At 34.9% G+C, this 26130-nt stretch overlaps 2 protein-coding genes across 7 annotated transcripts in view; both read left to right on the forward strand.

The window, feature by feature from the left end:
* LOC106130596 (proton-coupled amino acid transporter-like protein pathetic) overlaps window positions 1-15157 on the forward strand; it is a 42762-nt gene extending 27605 nt beyond the window's left edge. Inside the window, exons 2-6 of one of the 2 annotated variants that reach the window (XM_013329484.2) lie at window positions 8745-8830; window positions 10272-10412; window positions 10746-11018; window positions 11452-12003; window positions 12323-15157. In XM_013329484.2, the coding sequence (XP_013184938.1) occupies window positions 8745-8830; window positions 10272-10412; window positions 10746-11018; window positions 11452-12003; window positions 12323-12740 (1470 nt within the window). In that variant the 3' untranslated portion in view covers window positions 12741-15157. The other variant, XM_013329485.2, reaches the window with a different exon arrangement.
* A 2868-nt stretch (window positions 15158-18025) lies between these two features.
* The window catches only part of LOC106130563 (GRB10-interacting GYF protein 2), a 36052-nt gene continuing 27947 nt past the window's right edge, over window positions 18026-26130 (forward strand). For 4 of the 5 annotated variants that reach the window (XM_060953867.1, XM_060953869.1, XM_060953868.1 and 1 more), the window contains exons 1-3: window positions 18443-18462; window positions 24576-24739; window positions 25452-25611. In XM_060953867.1, coding sequence (XP_060809850.1) covers window positions 24619-24739; window positions 25452-25611 — 281 coding nt within the window. In that variant the 5' untranslated portion in view covers window positions 18443-18462; window positions 24576-24618. Of the gene's footprint in view, window positions 18161-18442; window positions 18463-24575; window positions 24740-25451; window positions 25612-26130 lie in introns of those variants that run through there. The other variant, XM_013329427.2, reaches the window with a different exon arrangement.

A 26130-nucleotide genomic window follows, 5' to 3' on the forward strand; every position in this document is an offset into this window, starting at 1 on the left:
AAAGTGACGAGACACCGCTAATATGTGAGTAAAGCAAACAAAAACACCATAATTAGACAGGGAGTTTCCGTCCTATTAAACATTGGATAAAACGTTACACAAACTTTATGGAATATTCCGCAATCGTTTGGGTAACTAGCTTTGACCCGCGGTTTCGTTGTCATGGGAATTATCGTATTTTTTCTATTTTCTACTAAACGCGACCAACGATATAATTAATCGAATTGAGTTTGTTTGTTATCTGCCTCTGCATACCAGAACCCTGTTAAATTTTGCATATAAAAGTACTCATGTAATATTTTACACGTGATGGGGAGTATATAAGTATCACTATTACTACGTAATATAACGAAAAGTCGCTTCTTGCGTCCGACTGTGCCTATGTCTGTATGTATGAATGCTTAGATCTTTAAACCTACATAATTTATTTTGATGCAGTTTTTTTAATAAATAATAAGAAGATTTATATGTATAATGCTTCCCGTGCGAAGCCGGGGCAGGCCCCTAGTAAGATAAATTATATAAAATGATGTTTTTTAAATAATAGAAACCTAGACGAACTAACTAACCTACCACGAAATGCAACTATACCTGAAATGATTTTCCTGTAAATGCCATTTTCCTTGTCGTTAAGGAAATAACATTTTCAATAATAAAGCAAATAGGATAAAACGGGTCAAACGTTTTCATGACGCCCAAAATAAATGTTACACTCACCGTAAAAATAATAAAATATATGGGACGGGTAGTTGTTTAGAAAATCTTTAGGAGTTCTAATAATTGCAACACTACTGCAAAAATTGAGTGTCGATTTTACATTTATAAAACAAATGACGTCCTATAATTATGAGTAAAACTATAAGCGTTTCTTTACAAGTTGGCAAATAACACACATACAAAGAGCCGTTTTTTCAGAAGAAACTATATCTATACCTATAATTATGTATATGACATGCGAAGACCAAAAATAATTCATAACATTGCAAAAAATCGGCGACGGCTTTTGATGGTGTGCCAAGAAAATAATGTCTGTTTTTAGATAGGAGTACCTACATCAAAAGCCACAAATTATACGTAGTAGGTATGTCGAATAGAGCTAGTAATGTGTTCTTTAGTGGGTGTGTCAGACAAATAAAAAAAAACATTCGACAGATGTACTCTGTTATTTGGTAGTAAAGGGTAAATTCCAATGTAAATAAAAATAATATTTTATTGGCTGCAATAACAAAACACTACACAGAACCTAATACATGTACTTATACAGGGAGTTACAACATAACTGAATATATGTATTTTACAATTAATAGTCTGTGGTTTGCTCAGTAGGCAAACAAATTTTATATTTTTTTTTAAATCGTACCTTTCAGATGTTCTTAGCGGATTCCTTTGTCTTTAGACACTGAATTCTGGGACGATAAAATTAGGATTAAACACAAGTACGTAGCCGAGTACCTGTCTGTATAGGTTGCATCATCTGACGTACAGTTATCTGCAGATAAATATGACCATTGTTTATATAAACCAATTCTATACGGGACAAGCTTCTCCGCAGGTGACTGTACCTTCCTAGATTGACGTCATATAGATGTTACTATGTTGAACTAGAACTCTACGCAGGTCGGACCTAACTGAAACCTCCTTCAAAGTCCGTATCTCCTAGTACCAAGCGCGATATTTAGCTCAATACCAGCGTCCCGGGAATCCGGGCTTCCTAGATGAAAAATCGATGTTGCAAAGCGCAGCTTCTCATTGGCGAATGTAATTTCGAATATATTGATAGATACACTATAGGATACCTGCAACCCCTGCCCAGACCCTAGCTAAAGCTCACATCTGTCATGCGCAATGTACTTGTTCCTAGAGTTAAGTACTGCAACCGGGCAATCTCCTTGCAGTTTCTGGCAGCCTAGTATTTGGGTCTTTTTATAAACCCACTATTTACCCTGATGCGGGAAACTGAGAGGTTATGATAGTGTTTCATTGTTTTGTTTCTTAAAATAGTCGTCTCCTAGTATTCTTTTTTGCACAGTTGCATACATTTTTTCGTTGATTTACTTTTTCCAATTGTTTCGTTCCATATCACAAGAACGAATATTGAAGGGTTTTATTTTTCAAATTAATTTCTATTTACCCCGCAAGAGATATAAAGGTTACTATATGAATGTAATTTCTAAGATGTACAATGTCAGTTTCAGTTTGCTTCCAATAGCAGGATGCTAATAATTTTATAGAAAAATAAAAAAAAAATTGTTTAAACAATTTTGTTCGCTTGGCACTTGGAAATTATGATATTACACAGGGTATTCAAACAATGAATCATTAAACTACACCTATGTATGTTGGTAGGTATTGTACTTGCATCGCCATTCAAACGTCAAATACATTGTGCCTTAATTATTTTTTGTTTTCATGATAAAAGGAAAATGTAGGTATGTCTCACAGTATTAGACGAGACTGTTCGCATAAGTTTCAAAAAAGTATATAAGCAAAATAATAATATTTCGGTTGCATCTTTAATTTTGAAAAGTCCTTGAAATGGGACTAGGTAGGTAATCTTATCGTACCATTCAGTACATTTTTAGCTAGGCTTTAAAAGGCCATTTATAACGAATCTTCGTTGAATAGAAGTTATACCTAATAGTATTTTAGAAATTTACAAGCTTTGCCCACTACTTCGCCTGCCTGTAGCAAATTCATTGAAAATTCTATTGACAGAAAATATATCAGTATCCCGATTATCAACTCTATAAATTGGTTTCATAAATTTTATTTTAGTAGAGATGGTACCTACCTAGTCCCGGAAATAACGCCATACATACAAACAAATAGAAAAGTGTGTACGTAATCTCAGTGGAATGGTTCATTATCGAGTATATGGGTAATTAAGATTAGCCGAATTTCTATAGTCCTACCATATTCCTTTAGGACTAAGTACTGACTAACGCCAGATAGGTATACAATTTATCTGCCTAAAAAGCAGTCTAGGCAACCAGGAGTTCATGAAATCGAAGGAATCGAATATTTGTAAATTTTAGAACAAAAACCTAAGGTGAATTTCAGAAGGTGACTCCTACACGATGATGAAATAGACTGTGGCCAATTTTACAATAAAATAACTGCTTAATTTTAAGCGGTTTTGTTCACCTTCCCGGTAGACATTTAACCGCAATAGAACCTCTTCTGCACTAATTATACATACACAGGTTAAATATGGAGTGGTCTTCAAAATCCGTTTAGTTAGTTTTGTCAGAAACTCCTAATGCGAAATTTCAAAAAGATTGAGTACCTACCTAAAAAATGCGAAATAGTAGGTACTATTCAAGTTTCTTAATATTTTTAAACGCACCTTCTAGATGTTCAGTATTCTAAAATGCAACCGGTAACGAAGCCCTCGTATCGAAGCCACGCCTACAAGCAGTACATTTATTATCCTCCCAAAAGCCATGGACTCTGTCCTTCCCATATCGAACTCCAGGCGACTGAAGGTGACCAAAAATAAACTCCGTTCAAACTTTCGTGCGCATGTGACTCTCCCAGTAGCGCATCTTGCATCGTTCATCTGCATATATCTGCACTCCTCAAAATCTGGCACCTATTGATTTCCTCTTCCTTGTTAACTGTTGCATTTCATGACAGCCTGGTGTCAGAATCTATTTTGGTAACTACGTTTAGGTAGGTACTATATGTAAGTATATGATGTTTATAGGAAGGTTGTGATTGCTTGGTTTCGATACAAAGGTGAACTTATGTATGTTCACTGAGTATTTTGTTGTTTCCAAGGGTTGTTTTGTATTTGTTCCACTTTTTAATTTATATGTGAAAAAATCGGTGTTTTTTCACATAAAACTGGCATCAACTATTAACATAAATATCTCGAGTAAAAATCACCGATCGTTAAAAAGAACATGATTCAAGACAGTATCTTGTTTGTCACCTTTCAGGGCCTGAAAAAACTAATTTCGTCAGTGAACATGAGCAGACCTTGGCAAGTCATTATATGGAAGTGCGCATAAATCGTTCTTCAAACAATAGAATTCTTTATTGTTGTTCATAAGTGTATCTACATATTAGAGCTCGTGACGATAGCTCACAGCTTGTTCGCGGTCCTTTTCAATCACATAATATTGTCGTGTCTATGATTATTTACTTGTTAAATTTGCAACCATATACCTTGCGACAATTTGCAATGATCACGGCGCAGGTTGTTGTGACAGAAGGACCAATAAACATGAGGATACGTTTGTGTGTCCATGGGTGTGTATAACGATAATCATGTTTATAAATATTAAACGTTGCGTTGCCTGCCGTTGCTACGTCACTTTACTTTCATAATTATAACATTTTAACGTGGCGTCGCAAAAGCAAAGATAAATTTATGATTTCAGCCAATTCTTATTCGTCTTGGGATTGTTGCTGATTTTCGCGTGTTAATCCTGGGTCCTAATCAGTCAAACGGGTCAAAAAATCGGTATAAAATTTTATAATAATGTGTTTACAATACTTAGACTAAGTAGTATAATTTACATATAAATTTTATTACGTACATGCGTGTTATTTTGACTACCTAATAACAAAACCTATTCCACAGTCTCTATAGACACTAATCTGCATAGGTATATAAAAAATAATCAGAAAATCTATTCGAAATTTCCAGTCCAACTTCGTAGTTGAAAACGTAATACAATGTAAGTTTGTTTGTTTAAATCGTTTCTACTCCGCGTGACACTTAATTTGTAACTTTATTATTACTAAATAAATTGTTTTGCTATTCTGGCGGTAACCCATTTTAGTACTACATTTCATACAAACATTTTAGACTATTAAGACAAAGCAATTTCATGCAAATTGAATACTTTTAAGTGAAAGTATTCAATTTGCATGGAAAGTTGTGGATAGATTTTCATTGACGGACGGAAAAGCTTACATGCTTACTTGGGATTCATCGTTTAGACGAAGGCCGCCTTGTATATCTACTCAATTGCTTTATTTATGTACTTACTTATCGAGTTCAAGTCTTGTGACTGTTGGCTCTGTCTATCCCGTAAGATATAAAGATAATTATTGTAAATTTAAACAGTAAGGAGACGTGTAAAATGCAGTCTTATATAACTTTCTAAGTAACCTATAAAATTATTTTATTTTATTATAATTTTATATTTAAATTTATGTATTATTTACATTATTATCGTGTCGTTTACTAGCCTACTGGTTTACGTTGTATCCTGTAAAATGCAAAAAAAAACCGATGTCTAGAGAAAATACCTACTTAAACAATTGTTAAAAATTCTTTTGCCGAAACATATAAAACAGAAAATATCATTTTCGTATTCAGGTAAAAGAAAATAAATTAGAAAATATGGAGCAGGGTTGTTTCGGTGAAAACAAATAGGATATACTTACCTAACCACTACGTTTTAAATAAAACCAAATTTAAAAAGATAAAATTAACCAAATAGTACCTACACTAGCGAATGTGTCAACTTAGGTACTTACCTATATTAAAAAAAAAAACCGCTAGTACTAAATACTCAGATTTATTCAGACTAAAGGGGTCCACCCCTTCTGTTAGCAGTGAGTCATGCTCATAAAGAACTAACTAGTCTCCCCTCAATTTTATTTCACCTGGCATGTCGTGAACTCGTTTTAAATCCAGAAATACACAAAACACAAGGCGCGTAATTGTTACCAGCCTTTTTTTACATCAAAACATATTTCCAAACTTAGGGGTTTAAGACATGTTTGTAGTTCATAATGTCTTATAACTTATTAACTGCCATTGATAATTTTTAAATGTCCTGTGCTCTTTCTTTAGAAAGTTAGAGAAACAGACTTACTTAGGTACCTACTTACTAAAAATTACTACTACGTACAAGCATGTAAGCTAAACGCTTCATCTTAATATAATTAAAATGGTTTCAAGGACGTACAAATACCAATGAACACCGCTCGAGAAATATATTCCAAATAGTGAACCATCTCACAAACGATGCTCTCCCTCAGGTCGCGATTTACCGCATACGAGTTCAGAAACTGCTATTTTTAGTGCACGAAAATAGCAATGCCGGTCACGTGGTTGCGAACATGGGCCGCCGCCGTGCCCCTGTACGAAATTGTTTCAGATTGGTCCAATTCACCGAGCGAGTTGAAAAGCGAGCATAATAAGCAAAAGAAACGGTTATATATATCGTTTATTTGTTCCCCTTTCAAAACTGATATTGACGAAGTTTAGTCGAAAAGCGAAACACTACCAAAGTCGTGGTCAAATAGCTAGTAAGTAATAAGTTCTCCCTTGTTACATCCTGATCTCTTCGGAGAGCACCCCGTGTTGCGCGACTCTCGTTTAACCTCGTCTTACCGTTGTCAGAGAACCTAACCTATATTTGGATCATGGTAAAAACTTTACTTGTTGAATGTGGCTATTCCCTTAGTAACTCATAAAACATCCATGGGAAAGAGACGGAGTGGTCCTATACTAAAGGATCGCTAACTACACGGCAACTAGTATTTACTAAAGTTTGTTATTATTCTGAGCACTCAACAAACGCTAATTGGAAGGCAACTTTAAAGCGGCGACTATAAGGTACGTCACGGGCGGTGTATATTGAACCCTGAACGTGACAAGGCAATAATTTGTTCTTATAGGTAAGCGCAGCTGATATTTCAAAGATTGTTACTTAATATAATATAGTTAGGTACATGGTGACTTCTAACCCCCCTAGTGTAAGGATACGAGAAGATATAATTAGGTAGGTAAAACTGAAAACTGACGTAACGTTTTAGGTAAAACGTCGCAAGTTGTAAGGGTGTTGAGCGACAATTTAAAGATTCAAGGGATAACAACAATAGGTACCTATCTATTACTCTAGCTTAGCTTAAAATCACGAGATCCAGCTAGTAGTCGCCCTGCGGATAGCGGGCTAATTGGTGAACGCTGAAGTAGACCAAAGGAGGATGATATATATCCCTATATAGGAGTCCCTACTTCTTGGAGGCCACGGCGGCATGTCAACACAGAGTTATGTCCAAAAAAGCCAGGCTCCGAAGCATCGTCATGACAATTTGACGAAAGGTGGAATGGGAAAAATTGATAGAAAGAAATGTTGTGAATAAGAATTAATATTTAAAACCAACATATTTTAATTCAGACGCCACACTTCTCGCCCAATCTAACCTTGGCTTTTACGTCAGGATCGCGTCATAATTACTTTAGAAATTGCTAATGACGTGCGATATTCAATTGTAAATGCAACTTTAGATAGCTTGATCTACATAAAATGGCGTAACGTTTAATGTTGATTAAACGTTGTATATATTTTTATTATAACTGATTAAATTTGTGGCAATTTGACGAGCATTAAAATTAAACAGAAATTGCTTTTGAAAAAATACATTATTTACATATAGTCACGTCTATATCGCTTGCGGGGTAGACAGAGCCATAAAATAGTTTTGCAAATTCGGAAAGCCAATCCCAAAAAAAAATAACGCTTCATGATGAAATTGATTTCAAGTTTGTGAAAGGTTGCTAGCCGATCATTTACAAGAGGAATTTTATTACATTTATTGTATAACTAGCTGCGCCCGCGACTTCGTCCGCGTGGAAATGTTAATTTGTTCATCATTAAAGCCCTCAAGGATGAATAATTTACCCCGTTTTTTTTTCACATTTTCCATTATTTGAAATAATAGAAATTTCACATTCTCCATTATTTTAAATAAAAGAAATAATTTATTTCTTCGCTCCTAATAGTTGCAGCGTTGATGTTATACAGCCTAAAGCCTTCCTCGATAAATGGTCTATTCAACACAAAAAGAATTGTTCAATTCGAACCAGTAGTTCCTGAGATTAGCGCGTTCAAACAAACAAACTCTTCAGCTTTATAATATTACATAGTAATAGTATAGATGTGGTTTCTGACATAGTAAAGTATAACCACTGAAAATCTATCAGTCATAGGTTCAAATCAAGTTTATTTATCCTATTCCTTTGTCGCCATCGACATCCATGGAAAAGATACGATATAGATTCCATAGTGCCAGAAACCACTCGGCACAAAATGTTGATAAAATATGACAATACAAATGCAAGCTTATTGAATATTTGAATTGATATTTTTTTTAATAGGTAGGTACATTACCTATGTACCTACCTATTAAAAAAAATATCAATTCAAATATTCATTTATATAGATACTATTTATTTCTATTAAGTCTTGTATTTCCTGTATATAATTCTACTTACTACACATTTGAACCTCAATTCCTTCATTAAGCCAACCAAGTGAACGTGGCGTTTTAGTCTTTTCTAAACTGTTGGCTCTGTCTACCTCATAAAAGAAAAAGACATGATTACCTATATGTATGTTCTACCTTCTTAATTTAGTCATTGCGTTTCATATCAATTACCTATATCTAGGTAGTTAGAATCAGACTAACGTTCGGCCCCAGAGTAGTCGTAAACGGAGGGACCCAAAAAAGAGGGGCGCCATCTATTTAAAATCACGACGTTAACTCTTTTAATAATATTTACGGGTCGGAATTAATTAAACCGTATCCAGTTTATCTTTTTCGCGAACACTGTAATATTATAAGACATAAAAATAAACTCAATTTTTTTATTCCGCCAAATTCCTATTAATTATAATTCCTATATGAGGCAAAAGAGCAACGTAGTGCGAAAGTATATATTGATTACATATTATTTCCATGGTACACCAACTAAATATCTGTTTGTATTGTTTCAGAAACCACAATTGCGGCCGATGATAGCCGAATATGACCCCAAGAAAAAAGGAGTCAAAAATGATTTGTCAGATGTCGTTATGGTCAAGTAAGTGACTTTGTTCCGATAAAGTTGTGCCCGAAAATCATTCCAGATTGTAAATCATCGACTGAGCTTTGACTGCCTCTGTGTGTTGTCAATAATTTACTTCAGTTAATCTGGTGTCACCTATCAATTGTTTTTTGTTGTACTGCTTAGTAATTAGATATTAAAAACCAACATAAAAAGCATGCTTCACAGCTTTTCATCATTTTTGATCAACAAAATGAATTTGATTGTGGAATATCAAATAAATCATGAAACTATTAATATTGACATTTTTGTTCAACAGGAATTTCAAAGAAAAATATAGCTATGTTTATTCATTAATTGACTCTGTAGCCACGAATCGGTTTAGAAATTTAAAAAATGCACTCCTTCGGAGTGGGCGAGGGCCAACAGGCCCGAGCAATCACTGTTAATTGTTAAATATTTTGACGTGGTATTTTATATTGTATGTTGACTGTTAAGTACTTGCTCCTTTAACGAGCTAAAAACGCTCGACGCCGTTCGGAGACGATCCGGGAAGACGTGTGCTGCTTCCACCAGATTAAAGTCGTCCGTCGACTTTGATCATCTCGCAATGGACTCATACACCGGTACATCATTCCATTTTTATGGTTTCAATTTTATTTAATTTGTTTTGTTTGGTTCTGGTAAAATTAAAAAAGAAATGTGTAGCAGGAGTGGCCGCCCGCGATAGCGCATGCCCGCGGGCCGCCGCCAGTCGCTTGCGCCATCTCTGTTCAGGCTCGGGATTGGCTCTCATTCCTATCTTTTGTACAAATTTGATTTAGCTTTATGTCCTTCTACACCACACATTGGCTTTTCATTCAATACATGAATCAAGCTCAAAGTTTCAACTCCATTCACAAACAGAATACAGGACATTACTTTACTTACCTTACCCCAGATACCTTCTTCGAATCCGTTCGAATTTCAAACTGTCTCATATTTATAGAAACGTAAAGCTGTATTGAATTTATCGTTGAGCCAAAAGTTTGTAAATGCCAAGTCTTAACAGAGTGAAGCGCACAAAAGAGATTATAGTTCTGTATATTTTGGAGACCATAATGAATGTATCACACTTAACACATCAACACTCACACATAGTTCTTAATGCAGCTGTTGTTTAACCGAATAACTTAATTGTACCGCGAGTCAATAACGAAAGCCACATAGTTGTTTTCTTCGTTCAAATCAGATCCGCCAACAGTCCGCCGCGTACGCGATCACACCTCGTATCACATCGTTCACATACCAGCTTGAAATGTGGCGCTTTCTGTGTTCCGCTACCACCAAATACATCGTGCTTCAAAGACTTTTTTGAGAATGACTATAAACTACACTCTTATACCCACTCACTTCTAACCTTCTACATAATTTAAGTAATTTAGTCTAATCAACATTTTGACAAAATCTATAACAGTGTTTGGGAAATGTTCCACAGATATAAAGTTGACCCAAATGAGATCCCAGTGGAACAGCAAGCTGGGTCCACCCTGCCTCTTATGGAGATACCTGGACGAGATATTGAGGCTGATGAGGATTACAACCCATTTGAGCATCGAAAACTCGCACATCCTACATCGTAAGTACTGATATTCACACAAATATACAACAAACTGTTAATAATACTTCGTATCTTGAATTCTTGACAATGAAACCTGACCATAAAGGACATATTTATTAAGACATTAAGGAGATTGTGATAATATTTTAGTAAGTAATTTCTAATATGGTTTTTTTTGGGAAGCTATATTCCTTCCATACACACTAAGGAACATAGCTGACAAATTTTAGTTTTCTGTTAGTATTAGTTTGTGCTAAACGTTTTCTGTCTGCCACTCAACCAGTTAAGAAACTTTGATTGCAGTATTTATTAAACTGAAGAATTTAATATATCTTCGCCATTGCTTTTCAGGGATTTGGATACCCTTATTCACTTGCTTAAGGGTTCACTAGGCAGTGGCATCTTGGCGATGCCTATGGCGTATCTAAACGCTGGTCTGTACTTCGGATTGGTCGCCACCTTCACGATCGGAGGCATCTGCACCTACTGCGTGCACGTCTTAGTCAAGACTGCTCATGAGCTCTGTAGGAGATGCCAAAAGCCGTCGCTTGGGTTTGCCGAGACTGCCGAAGCCGCTTTTCTCTCCGGACCACCAGCTGTTCACAAGTTCTCAAGGCTAGCTAAGTAAGTATTTTGTTTTTTCGATATAAATTTAGTCTCACAATTTTATTAGTGAGAAAAAATGGTTTCATGTCAGATTAGTCCGTTCGCAGAACCTAACGGTACTGTAAATGCGATATTTGCACAATATGATACCAAAGGTGTCATGTTCAATTCAGTTTGAGAAAAAAATCTCCCAAAGTTATACAGTAGCAGTAACCAGAAAGCCACAAGCTAATTTATTTCTTTAATTTAGTATAATTTGCCCCGTATATTTTTATTTATTAATTTTTATATCATTTCCAATTTCAATAACCATGAACTTTGTTGAATGAACGTGTTTTTATAACTCTACGAAATAGCCAAATAATGAAGCGCTTTCTTATTTTATTATTTAATTTTTATTACTCTATTTTTTATGTACTTAAATTCATTAACTAATTTTTAATCTTTTCAGAGCAATCGTCAACTGGTTCCTTGTGATAGACTTACTTGGTTGTTGCTGCGTATACATTGTATTTGTATCCAAGAATGTCAAACAAGTTGTGGACTATTACGCGAAAGGAAGCGCCTACGAGGATACAGACCTGCGTGTATATATGGCTGCCTTATTGCCCCTTTTAATTATGATGAACCTGATCAGGAACCTCAAATATCTGGCGCCTTTCTCAATGATTGCCAATCTTTTAGTTGGAACTGGAATGGGCATAACCTTTTATTATCTGTTCCAAGATTTAAAAAGTGTTAGTGATGTGAAGTCATTTGCTGGTTTTGATAGACTGCCCACCTTTTTCGGCACTGCTATCTTCGCCCTTGAAGGTATTGGTGTGGTTATGCCCCTTGAAAACAACATGAAGACTCCTACTCACTTTATTGGTTGTCCTGGCGTTCTTAATACTGGCATGTTCTTTGTGGTCTCCCTCTACGCTTTTGTTGGATTCTTTGGATACTTAAGATATGGTGATGAAACTGCCGGAAGCATAACTTTGAATTTACCTCAAGATGAAGTGTAAGTAATTAACTAAGTATTATGTTCATTTTAATCTTATTATGCGATATAGCTACATACATATAGTGCAATATCATAAAATTAACAATAGCACCGATGACATCATAATATATAGGTGACATTATGGGAAGAAGCCTACAGATACTAAAACCAGGCATATTGTCGAAGGCTTAGCCAATCCAAATTTATGAAAAATGTAATCATACCATTTTGAAAAAGAACTAAGAGATCCAGGAAGACGCTCCAGATAAAAATATGAAGCAAAATAGATGAATTAATAAGTTATTCGATAGCATTAAAATATTTTTCTTCATTTCAGACTTGGACAAAGTGTGAAACTCATGATCGCTGTTGCCATTTTCTTCACCTACAGTCTTCAGTTCTATGTCCCTATGGAGATCATTTGGAAGAACGTCCGCCACTTTTTTGGAGCCAGGAAAAATCTCGCCGAATACAGCATCAGGATTTCCATAATCTTAATGACTTTAGGTATCGCTATTGCTATTCCCAATTTGGGGCCTTTTATCTCCCTTGTGGGTGCCGTGTGCCTTTCGTTCTTAGGACTGATCTTCCCTGCAGTCATTGAAACTGTTACCTATTGGGACAGACCCAACGGCCTTGGTCGCTTTAACTGGGTTCTGTGGAAAAACATTTTCTTAGTATCCTTCGGAATTCTTGGATTCTTGACAGGCGCTTATGTCAGTATTTTGGACATAATTAAAGGGGATGATGCTTAATGACGAAATATAAAAACACTAATTATTGACGTATTATTCTTGTCGAAAACAGATATGTAGTAAGATAATTTGATTTCTAAGTTTTGTATTTTATTCGCTTCAGCCTTCTTTTTATTTATAACTATATTACAATAACTATAACTGTGACCGTTTAAATATAGTTTCTGTAATGCTCAAAACAATTTTGAGATTATATATACCTACTTCAAATTTAGTTCGCAGTTTTCGTGTAAGTTTTCTTACACATCTGTTGTTGTATTTCGCCCCAGAAAATATGTAGCCATTTTTGTTAGATGTAAGACAATGTAGAAAATTACATGACTATAACTTTAAAGCGTGTGAGAATTATTCTAGTGCATCATCGAAATGTGATACAATTTTAGGTTAAATGAAAAAGCATTGCACAATAGCTTATTATAAGAAAGACTACAATAAAACAAGATGAAAATGTTATTTTTATGGAAATAAGTTAACTCTGTATAAAAAATCAACAATTGTTAGTGAAGTCAATTTGATTATTTACTCTCCCAATCATTTGCTTGTGTTATTTAATTTTAAATGTGTTACATTTTTGGGGTAGTTAAATAAATAGGAAAATTTTAAAATAAAAAAAATTATGGCATTTCCATTACCAAAAACTATTGGCTTAGGTAGCGTAGAATTTCCATATCGTGCTTTTTGAGAATTTGTGAACAAAAGCCTGTTGTTGTAGGTATTATTTTATAGGAAGATACAGAGACGGGCCTAGCTTTTGTCATTGTGATATTTTTTTATAACACAGTAAAACGAGTTTATCTTTACATCAAGTATATTTCAAATTATTTTTTGCGTGAAAGAGTAACAAACATCCATACTGACATACTCACAAACTTTCGCATTTATAATATTAGTAGGATAGTAAAGGGTCATGAAAGATTATAAAAAATTAAATTGGAATTGGCGTTGAAAAGAAACCTGTGTTGTGATTGAGGCTGTTTGAATACTACACACTATATTTGTAACTATTAAACGAAACATACAACGTAAAGTCGTGGGCCTAGGCTACTTGAAATACACATACAAACATATCAAGTCCTTATCCCTTATGGGGTAGACAAAGCTGATAGTCACAAATATTAAGGGCCACGTTTAAGGAAGTAAGAATAAGTGATAATTACAGGTTCCAAACACGTCCCCTAAAAATAATACTTTAATTCAAATACTTGAAAATTCACCTGGAATAACAACGAAGACTATACGTTAATAAATTAATGACCAGCTAGGGCCGCCTCTGGATAGATGCATTGTAAGATCTATTCTGCAGATTATAAAATGTAGAATAAACATTAGTGAGAAAATTATCTACGAATTCAATAAAAAGTAGAACTTGAATTATATCGGAAATATGTCTTTTATTCCGTTTTGACGAAAAACGCACGAATTTTTTACCATGTCCTCGAATGATTACAACCCCGCGAATAAGGGGGTTCATTAGGTTTATATCTATACCGATCTGTATTACATACGTCTCAAAGTTTTATGAAACAGTGAAGTATTGATAAATAGAAACTCGTAGATAAATATCAAGTTATGTTCCTTTCATCTGAGTCGAGTTTTGATATTTATTAATTTTTAACCGACAGTGTGATTGTGGTGCGACGATATTTAACATAAGTAAGTTTAAAAATAGATAAGACTAAAAAGTGAATAAGTATACACAGAATGATTGCTATCCAATCTGGGCCCTTTTGCCTGTGATTTTATAATTGTCATTCTTTAGTTATTAAGTGTTAATCTTGTGGAGGGTGGATCGCTCCTGCTCCCAAAAGGTTATGATCTTAGAATCAATCAGGACCCTAGTAGGGTCCCGATAAAATGTGGTGATGTCCATGTTCTCTAATGAACTAAAATATATTATTATTATAGTTTTTATGATGTAATTAACTAAACAATCAAACTGTCTAAAAGAAAAATAATACATATTTACGGCTATAAGCAAGTTGAGTATTAATAGCAATATAATATCCTCAGATAAAGTACTTATCTTAGTATAAGTATTTTATATAAGAGTAGTGTTCGCATTATTGGTATTGCTGCCTTACCTTACCGGTATTATAACCTTTACAAACGCGTACTGAATATACTACTTATAAAAATATTATTTTTGTTATTAACATCTTTTTAGTTTATGGCCTAAATTCAAAGGTAGTCAAAATAAAATAAAAATTGTCATTTTGAATGATATGATTATATTTTTGAATAACTATACAAATATTTTCATATACGAATTAAGAAAATCAACTGTAGGAAAGATGTTATATTCTATGTTTGGTCATTCCGAAATATATTATTTAATTTTGGTGTAAAGTACCAACCAATCTACCTATTTTAGATAGTAATGGTTGTTTTGTTACAGTATTAAATAGATCCGTTCTAGGTATCTGTCTTTTATTGGTCTCCAAAACACGACACAAAGGCGAACCAAACAAAAAAAAACTGACTTAAGAGATCACCTCTTCAAAATTAAGCTACAGATATGTACTGTTATATACAAGTATATAAGTAATGCCTCTAAAATAAAAATTGTGTCGACTGTTTACCTAAGCATTTTAAGTAAGAACATCTCTGATGTAAAACAACTCCCAGGCTTCGTGTTTATAAGAAGATAGCAACAATAAGACATTCGAAATAACTCTGATCGTAAGTAACCCCCTAAAACCAGGATATTATATAACACTAGCTGTGCATGCGACTTTGTCCGCGTGGAATAGTTATTTTGGGCATTATTGAAGCCCTCAAGGATGAATAATTTTCCCCGTTTTTTTCACATACTTCATAATAGTTGTAATGTGATGATATATAGCCTAAAGCCTTCCTCGATAAATGGTCTATTCAACGCAAAAACAATTTTTCAATTCGAACCAGTAGTTCCTGAGATTAGCGCTTCAAACAAACAAACAGACAAACTCTTTAGCTTTAATAATAGGTATTAGTATAGATTTCACCAGTGCTGTAATAGATCAAGAATTTATATCGTTGAAAGATATAAAAACGTCCTGGGATTAGAACTATAATACATAGATACATAATTTATAGCGCAAACAGTCTTGAGTAAGGTATGGCGCATTTGTGGTGCGGTTAAGGCTTGATTATAGAATTGAGATTAAATACTGACGATGTCTAAAGGGCGCCAAAATAATTGCCACCACTAAACCCGGAAGAATCTAGGGCCAGAGCTAGAATGTGTCAAAGTATTTTGAGTTTGAATTGTTCAACGTCTAAGGTTTAGTCTCAGTAGAAATAGTTTATTTCGTGCAGTAGTGACCACTGAGTGAAATTTTACTTTTATCTTTAGAGCAACCAGGATGTCAAGTACAAGATATCCTGGTTGTCAAGTCAAAGGTAGGTAAGAACGCCTACGTTTGAGACTGGGAGGGATCTCAAATCAATGAAAGCTGTCTACATAACAAGTTACAAAGGTATTTTATCATTGACCATTTTTTTATTTTCCTCATCTGTTTTTATTTATAGCTTATTCAAATAATGAAAACTTTACTTAATAACTTTTTAATGGACAGATTTTGAGGCATCAAACAAAGTGTTTTTCTGTTTATCTGTCTGTGTGTTAGGCTTTTAGCACTCAAACAATTTTGATTTTATTTGGTACCTACAGAGATAGATTTGACCCTGAGGAAGAACGTAGGCTACTTTTTAAGACCACGCGGGCGATGTCGCAGTGTCGCAGGAAGAGCTAGCAGGTACCATTGGTCGTACGTACCTACTGCTAGTCTGAGCGACCGTCAGTGTTGCCAACTTAGCGATTTAAGGCCGTCACCAGACCTTGCTATAATTAGCTCAGTTAAATATTTTTGAGATATTCACAATTTTGTAAAATGTGTTCGCCTGGTAACATATAGCCATGTCTTTTCAATTAATGCTTGACGAGTAATTACAAAGGAAAAGTATTCCATTTATTAAGTATATCTTTAGACGTTTAGGCTCCGTTCACTGACCATTGTCGTTCTCGTCGCAAACCCACACATTGCAATGCCCGCCGGGATTTTCGCGTTATTGCGTTGTGCATACATACGATTTTGTCATAGTGTGAAGTGTGTAGAATCAACTTCTCACGCCCAATAATTTGATACCCGTATTAAGGGAGGAATTTATTACATATATACCGATATTTTGTAGCTGCAGCCACCTTGGTACGATTTCCACCAAACATTCCCTGTGGTTACATTTCAAATAAAAAAAAAAACATTTTTTTATTTGTTCGAGAACCACGATAACACAGACAGACTACCAGCATCCAACGTCCAACCATCATAGTTACCCGCATAGTTGCCATTTGCGTCTTTGTTTGGGTGTATAGTTGTAAAAAGCTAGCTACAATACATATTGTTTGTCAGACTAGCCTGTGCAGGTCGTATACACGATCGCTAGGCGTCGGTCAATAGCACGCTGCACTGCGCCATTTAATAGCACACGTTCAATCCAGATTGTCCGAGACGATGAGAGCGCGGTCCGACAAAGTCGGCGGCACTCTGCACGAGCCATAACTGTTACTTTGTAAAGAATATTATTATTTATTTAATGGAATCTTATAAAGTTATATAACGATATTAAATAACGTTAAATAACGATATATTTCGTTATCAACGTTATAAATATCGTTACCTTTATGAGAAATGCTTAATCTGTTCTGTATTATAAAATATAGGTACCTATAGTTTGTCTGTCGCAACGCAACTGTATGATACGCAACGCCATTAGGACTGTCATTGTGAATCCGTTTTTAAATCAATCAGTAACGTTATATAAATTTACAGATAAATACTAAAAAAAATTAACGTCTTTACGAAACCTCTTACTGTTAATTTTATTTGGTAACGCTATAATTATGAGTATAATGGTAAATTAGGCCAAACAAATCGTTACCCGCATAACGGTTACCCGGTTTGAAAGCAATAACGATACTAATTTTTTAATGGTTATTTAAGCCCTGCTATGTCCAGCTTACTTGTAATATCACGTCAGTAAGCCGTTGACACCGCCACAGATTTAAAATATTACCTACTTGTGTAACAGTACACACACGTGCATATTATTATTAGTGCTTATTTTGCAAAGATAATTTTATTTAGGAAACCATATAAACACAGATTCTCTTAAAAATGTATGACAAATAAAAACAAAAATCATTACACAAATAATACATATTGATAAATGACCGATTGAACATGGCGTAATAGGTACTCCGCGCGTGTGGCACCTGTTTTATGATGACTGGCAATACTGGTGGATGAAATATTGTGCATGCGTGCGATCTGCGTTGACGTCTCGACTCAACAAAATAAAATCTCCTCTCCACTTTACTTTTGGGCGGCCATATTGCTCCTTCGCCGTGCGTGCGTTTCACTGATATTTGAAGTCCTGAGGTAATCATATTTCATGAATTATTACATGTAACTATTCGCTGATAATATCCTCTGGTACTTGCGAGTGAAAATTGCGTGGAGATTGACAATTTCGTATAAAAACTGTGTTAATTTGAGTTATACATACTGCCACCTTGACTCTTGGATTATGTGTCAGTTGGGAGTCCCATCACACGAGGTGCTTACGGTTTTAATTTACTGCGTGATATGTTCATCATTGTTGAGACCTTAAATAGTGAACGCTTGGAATAGTGTCTTTGTGAAAGCGGTAACACCCTTCAGTGCATTTTGTTATAACTACGGTATTTAAATTGCATTATTATGATTATTCCTTTGTACCTACACAACTTCAGTCATACATTTAAAGCTCTCTTTGGTAAGATTATTTTAATTTGATTGAGTTTATTATAAACGGGAAACTTTCAAAAGCGTCAGGCCGTATCTACCGTCAATAGATATGTCAGCACTGTTTTCGCTTAGGTAGGTACAGTATGTTTCGTTGTTCTAAGTGAGGATACCAGGGGTTGCCCGTGTGGCCGTGATTCAGTGTTCTATATTAATTTGCTATTGCGAACGAGTAAAAAATTTGGCTAGAAAGTGATCTATATGATTATTTATTTCAACAAATGTAAGGAAATTTTTACTTCATTTGCAAAGTTGCACCCAGTTCTATTTATCATTAAATTATTAAAGGGATTGTTATATTTTTTATTATCAATGCATTTAAATATTGTGGACAGTGTGAAAACAATTTGCACTTTGTTTTCACATTACCTGTATGCAACTGGTGTCAAATTATATCAACAAATTCATTTGAAATTTGTGGGTATTCAAATTCTTTTGTCCATACCAAACATGAAATCTTCAAGTATAATACTTCACTGAATGATAACCTTAAAATAAATGTTTCTAAATAAATAGGTCAATGCCAGCTTTAAATTGTTGGTATTTTAACCTCTAATACTTGTACATATACTCTATTCTAGCCATTAATACAATAATAGTCTTTTATACTTGTACATATACTCTATTCTAGCCATTAATACAATAATAGTCTTTTATAATGGTAAGTATATTTTTTCTTCAGATATTTCAATATTCTTAGTCAGTCTTCATTATGAGTTAGTCAGTAATGGTTGAATAGTGCTGTGGGTGTGTTACCTTGCAATTCTTCTAAACTGTCACAGTGAACTTCAAAATCATCAAATGTTGAATAATGATTTGTAGTAGGTACTAAATCAATGGACAAGTGAGAACTGCATTATTCTTACATACATACATATGATCACGTCTATATCCCTTGCGGGGTAGACAGAGCCAACAGTCTTGAAAAGACTGAATGGCCACGTTCAGCTATTTGGCTTAATGATAGAACCGAGATTCAAATAGTGACAGGTTGCTAGCCCATCGCCTAAAAGAGGAATCCCAAGCTTATAAGCCTATCCCTATGCATTATTCTTGTTTGTTCATAAACACTAATTGATGAAGTATCCTCCCTAAACTATAGTATACCTACCAACAGCAGCGAAATTATGTCTGGATTCCTATCTAAAGACAATTAGAACAATGGACCGATTGCTCAATCAGCCCATACTTATTGGATTTCCATCATCCTCTTTTTGTTGGTACAGGTCGAGGGCTCATGTAAAAACAATCTAGGAAGAAGAAAGTCAATTATACAAATCTAATCTATCTGACCTCTGTCTATGCTCTTAACAGACTAGTCATGGTCAAGAATGTTGCTTGGGGGTGCACACAACTGTGTATCTCACTTATCTTAAAAAAGGTGATTGTTGAACATTTCCGTTGACTTTTGATCCCTCACACCAAGTTAGGTCTTACTATCAGATGTCCAGTTGGTAAAAGTCCATTTCCTTGACTAAATTCTATGGTCCTATTAGTAGAGGATCGTCATCTGGTTAGCTTTCTGATTAAACATTCAATTGCCTGAATTTGCAGGACTCATGATCGTTTTAATTCACCCAAGACCATCTCTTATCATTCAAATAAAATCATCATATTGATCCATCAGGGGAAGTACTAATAAAAGTTACTCTGTATTCTGTTCTTTTTGTGAAGCAATATAAGCAAAATTAGTTTTCTAGGATAGGATAAGTATGCACAGCGATTTGAATTTTTGTATTGTAGATTTCATTTTGACTAGTAGTTTAGTAAACTTGATGAATGCTTTCTCATAGTGAATGTCATCATAGTCATCCTAGTCTTGGGCCTGCTTTTTCTCATGAACTATGAGGGTCAGATTTTTACACTGAAGTGCTTTCATCCTCTGTGACAGTTTGATCTAATTGACAAGCCATAGTAATATATCAATATAACTGCAGAATTTAAGTGAGAGAGAAGATAATACCTTTCCAAGGTTAATTAATGGTCCTGCTAAGTTTATTCTGTGTCTTAAATGGCACCAAAGCTCTCGCTCAGCGAATAATTTAAATATTTTTAGCTTAAGACCGCAGCTTCGCGCGCGTTTTAATTTTTACTTGGTTTTTTGACCAACTTTCGCGTTTATAGTAACTCTAGCTTGAGCCTGGGGTTTCGCTCGCTTGTTAGAAAACATTAACTTATGATTGACCTCTGATAATTCACTTTAAGAATATTCTTATTTCAATAATAACTAACCTTGGCATTTTTAATATTAGAAATATTAGTACGTACCTATTACAAGGCAAAATTGGCAATGCTGCTAAGCCTTCTGGGCAAACCATGCATCTACAACTTATAGGGTTTGTAAAGATTTAGGTTAAAAATAATACATAGTTACAAATTGAGTAAAACATTTCATACCTATGTAACTACATAGTTATATATTGCTAAGTTTAGTAAATTTTAATCTGAGTAACCGCGAATTTGATAATGTAATATTTTGACTTAAGTTTAAAGCAAAATCCAGCAAAGGGGCATACATAAAAAAGAAGAATTTTAGGTCCTTTTAAGACCGAAACCTTGCCATACATGATGTGATACAATAAATAAGCGATATTTAGATATTTATTACAATTCTAATTGCCAGTCGGCAAAGCTCATTCAATCTTCTTCTTTCCATTCCTGTATTTCCTGTGAAAGATATGAGGATTAGCATCCTGGACACAACACTAGGTACTTCTTATTCCAGAAAAAAGAACTTAGCGCGGGATCTGCGAAAAATGGCAATTCTTTGGTCTGGAGTTTCTTTTGCATAGGCTTCCATCTCGGATAGAAGGACTGTTCCCGCGATTTGCGATAGATGAAAAAGTGCACGAGTGGAGCCTTTTTACTTTTTTACCCGACATTCACTTCCCCCAAGGGATAAGACGTAATATACCATCTTTGAATATAATTTGGACGTAAAGTGCCGTGTGGTTCCCGGCACCAATACAAAAAGAATAAGACCACTCCATCTCTTTCTCATGGATGTCGTAAAACGCGACTAAGGGATAAGCTTATAAATTTGGGATTCTTCTTTTAGGCGACAGGCTAGCAAACTGTCATTATTTAAATCTCAATTCTATCATTAAGGCCAAACAGCTGAACGTGGCCTTTCAATATTTTTAAGACTATTGGCTCTGTCTACCCCACAAGGGATATAGACGTGACATGAATGTATGTATATAATTTAACGTGATAAACACAGAGACTTTGTTGTTAGTTAATGTTTTACCCACTTTGTTTTTCCGTGCACGCTGAAGAGCATCAATTTCCATTTCAGAGCACCGTTGCCTTTGTGATCTGCAATGTTGTTACGGTTTTTGTAGGGAAAAACTATGTTTGCATCAACCTTATGCATACTACTTGCATACTTGCATTTAAAAATTTCGAGCAGCTTTTGATATATTTTTGTACCAAATAACGTAGTTCAGTAAAGGCCAAAACTACAATTTTAATCGACTTCAAAAAAGGATTTAGTATTCTATCTCGATTTGTGACATTGATTTTGTTTTCCTTCAAATATTAATTATGAACTACTCTTATTTTATATTAAATTAATAGTATAATTGCCCGCGACTTTGTAATCGTGGAAGAGTCTTACCATGGTATTCCATAGGGTGTTCTAGTTGCAAAAATGTATTGTACTCTTTATACATGTTGCAACCGCTTAATTGCTTATTAGCTATACAACAAAAATACATAGATATACATATAAAGAGACAGTCATGATATATTTTTTAAATTGTTAGCCTCCAATAGTTACTTTGTTTTTATTAAATACAATGTACAATTACACATTTCCTACTTATATTGAGCGGATGCAAACATGTCAAATTAGTTTGTGTATTAGTTTACTCTTGACTGTATGCAAAGCAAACATAGTGAAATTAGTTTGAGATATTACATTTTTCCCCACTGTATTTCCCGACTGCTTACGTAGTGAAATTAGTTTAGGATATTTTGAGATTGTGTGATGTTCAGTTTTTATGATAAACGGGTTACATCGTAATAATAACGGAGGTCCAAGCGCACATAGTTGCAAGCGGAAGCCTTTGATACATCCGCAAAGTCAATACTGGAACCTGTCCCACCGTAATATGATAGTGTTGCCTAACTATCGATAGTTTTATTTGAAGGCTATACTATCGATAGGCCTATCGATGCTATCGAAGGAAGCAAAACTATTGATAAATAACAATCATATTATCCTCGCAATTAAACGCCATTGATACTATTTTTTTAACCAACGATATTTGGTAAAAACGCTATCGAAAGTTGTCTCTCGGGCGGCATCACTATAATATAATAAAAGAGTATTCATACTATTCATTATGTTCAATTTTCGCGATAAACCACTTACGGGGGCCCAAGTGCAGCTGCAGGCGGAAGCCAATACCAAATGCAATTTAAACCTCTCTTCTTATAATGTTATTTACTTCAATAAATAATATTGTTGCTTCCATGCTGATGCCGCGCAGAAATTCAATCAATGGAAAGATTTTAATGTTAGGAGTTTAAAAAATCAAAAATTCCAAAATTTTACAGCATTGTCTACCCCATAAGGGATAAATAGATAATTATTTGAAGAAGCGCACACAAATGCACTTCTGAAATCTCTTAATAATATGATAAAAGAACATTGGTACTATTTATGATTATGTGATAATAACATATAACATGTGTACATAATATATCGCATGCGTAATTGTTTTAAGATTTTCAAATGCTATAATTCCATTTGGAGATTTGTGTAAAAGCAATGCAAAAATTTACAATTTGCCGTGTGACATTTCATCTCTTCCTTGTTCGCGAAATTTCATAAAGGATGTCCTATCTTACCTCTTTTTCTATCTTTGATTTTATAGAAAGAAAAAGAAGATGTGACGATGTCGTAGGCGGCGACTAAAAAGGGTCTTGATGCCTACTAGAAAGTACTTAACGCCCAAAAATTATGCCTTTGTCATTAGCAGATCCCGAAAGAGGACAAAGACTGACGTTGTAATATCGGGAAGCGCGCAACGAGAGAGATAGATTATTCCCTGTATATTAAAAAGACAGAGACAACATATGTATCAACCCACATCCGAAACTATCGAACTGATTTCGCAGGAACGGCTTTCAAATTAATTGCTGGTTTCTGGGAATTCCCAGGCAGTTCGGCTATGTCAGGTCAGGTGCATGCGTGCAACATGAATCGCCGGGAGCTGCTTTGCTGTGTCAAGTTTCGTAATATAGGTCATGAGGGGCCGGTGCAGCCAACCCCTAAATTTTAACTGTAGAGCTACAGATTTTCCGATGGCATATCAGTTTTCAGTTTACATCCTATATATATTTATCCTTTTTTTTTTTAAAAAAAAGTAAAAATATTCACTCTTTCTTTAATTTTAGTTAGCTAGTGAAAAATGTTCCAATTGGTTCCAATTTGGTTCCAAAGAGAGAAAACTCAATTTTTTGGAACTTAAACTACAGTTTTACATTACATTTAGGTTGGCAACACTCATGAGCGCTCTGAATTACGCCGCGTATGTTTGATAACATACAACATGTATATATTGCTATTCAATTAAAAACATCCCGCAACTCTTCCCAGTTATTGGTAGTGGTTGACCGGGGATGCACGCGCGGTAATATTACATATTTTAATTCCTTTCCGCCCTATTTTCTGCTCCCGTCGACATTTTTATAAATCCGACATTGCTGAAATGCAATTAGTGGTTTTGGTGGCTTGTTTATAGTAACATTTGGTTACATTTTCTTTATCGTTGCGACCGCGAATTTTGTGTATATATAATCCTTACATTGAAATGAACATTTTTTTATTTTGAAACGGTTTTTTTATATTATAAATAAATGATTTTAAATATATATTTAGTATCAAAATAAAAATTTCTAATATTCTGCGTACCTATTTAATAAATGATTATTATTATTAATGTTTAATTATTTTTCTTCTGTCATAGAGATTAAGCAAAAAATCAATTCTTGATTCCAGTTGCTGCATCCAGTTGAATTGCCTCCTAACCTCCACATAAACAATGGGTGACCGCAACAATCCCATAAAATTCGGTCCTGAATGGCTACGCAACTTGGCACAGGAGCGCAGCGCGGCGAGTTCTACATCTCAGAGTCAAGTTAATTCAAACATCAATTGTACAGGTATGTGTGTATTTATATTATGTTTTTAAGAACTAAGTATGATGAAGACTGGACAAAGAACAGAGAATACTGGATAGAGAGAAACACTGAAGGCGGACCGCGGCTGCCTAAGTATTGCGATGGAGCGTGCTATTGTGAACACGCAATAATGTGAGAGATCACGTTTTTTTTTTTACATTTTCCTGGCGTTAAACCCGCTCGTGTCACCTCCTTTGTTGAGAGGAACCCGGAGTAGCTGTCTATCGTGCATTGGGTAAGTCAAGTGTCAGGTTTTTACACGAAGTCTGACTTCCTCAATCTTTGTAGGAAAACCTAACCCATATGGAGTTTTAGAGATAAGAGGTTTTGTTTCAATATACCTCGGATCGAATCCCACTAAGACCTTGCTTCCCATAACTTTTTTCAGAGTTTGGTACTTAAATAAGTTTGAATGCCAATCAACGTTCTTATGAAAATGTAACTGAGGTGCTTGCTTTAAAAATCTTCATTAGATCGAATTATTTCAAATCTATCATTAAGTCAAATAGCTGAACGTGGCCATTCAGTCTTTTCAAAACTATTGGCTCCGTCTACCCCGCAAGGGATATAGACGTGACCGTATGTTTTTTAAATCTTTTTGTGCTCATGGTGTGTGATTTCTCCCAGCTTAGACTAACAAAACTAACTTGGATTTTTCTAGAACATTCGAAATCAAAATTTAAATAAATTATAGGTTCTGGCGAGCCCGGGGCTTCTGGGGGCAACGGAGGGGCGATAGGGGGCACCCCAGGGTCGCCGTGTAGTGTCACAAGTACAACCGGCAGCGCAAATGTGGCAGCCAACACTTCAAACTCAACGGGCGCCACGGCAAAAATACAGTTGGCGAAACAGCGGTTAGTATCAGGCAATTTTTAGTAGGTAATTGAGTGATTGTAACATAGGTATAACGATCGGAACTTGTCTTTTACATTATTTTTGGGTAATTGAGACACCATAGTATATAGTATAGTTGTAATCAAAGCTACTAAAGATGGTGGGTTCAAATCATCAGACAATGTACTCATATAGTGATCTCGGAATGGGTATCTAGACATAATGGTTCGAATCCCACAGTGATATACTATATCAAGTTTCGCATGTCTCTTATGGGGTAGTCAGAGGCAACAGTGTTAAAAAGACTGAATGGAATGGATCGAAGGTAAAAAATACCATTTATTATTTATTTATTTATTTATATTTTTATGTACAACAAGAAAAATAAGCAAAAAAACACTTAAAATAAAGAGAAATTCAGTACAAGGGCACTACTTATTTCTAGAGAAATTTCTTCCAGCAGGCCCACATGTAAAATGAAGACTGATAAATTTTCACATACATAAATTAAATTCAAACCTCGTCCCCGGAGGGGTAGG

Source organism: Amyelois transitella, chromosome Z (genome assembly GCF_032362555.1).
Source record: "Amyelois transitella isolate CPQ chromosome Z, ilAmyTran1.1, whole genome shotgun sequence".
In the NCBI taxonomy this organism is placed as follows: Eukaryota; Metazoa; Arthropoda; class Insecta; order Lepidoptera; family Pyralidae; genus Amyelois; species Amyelois transitella.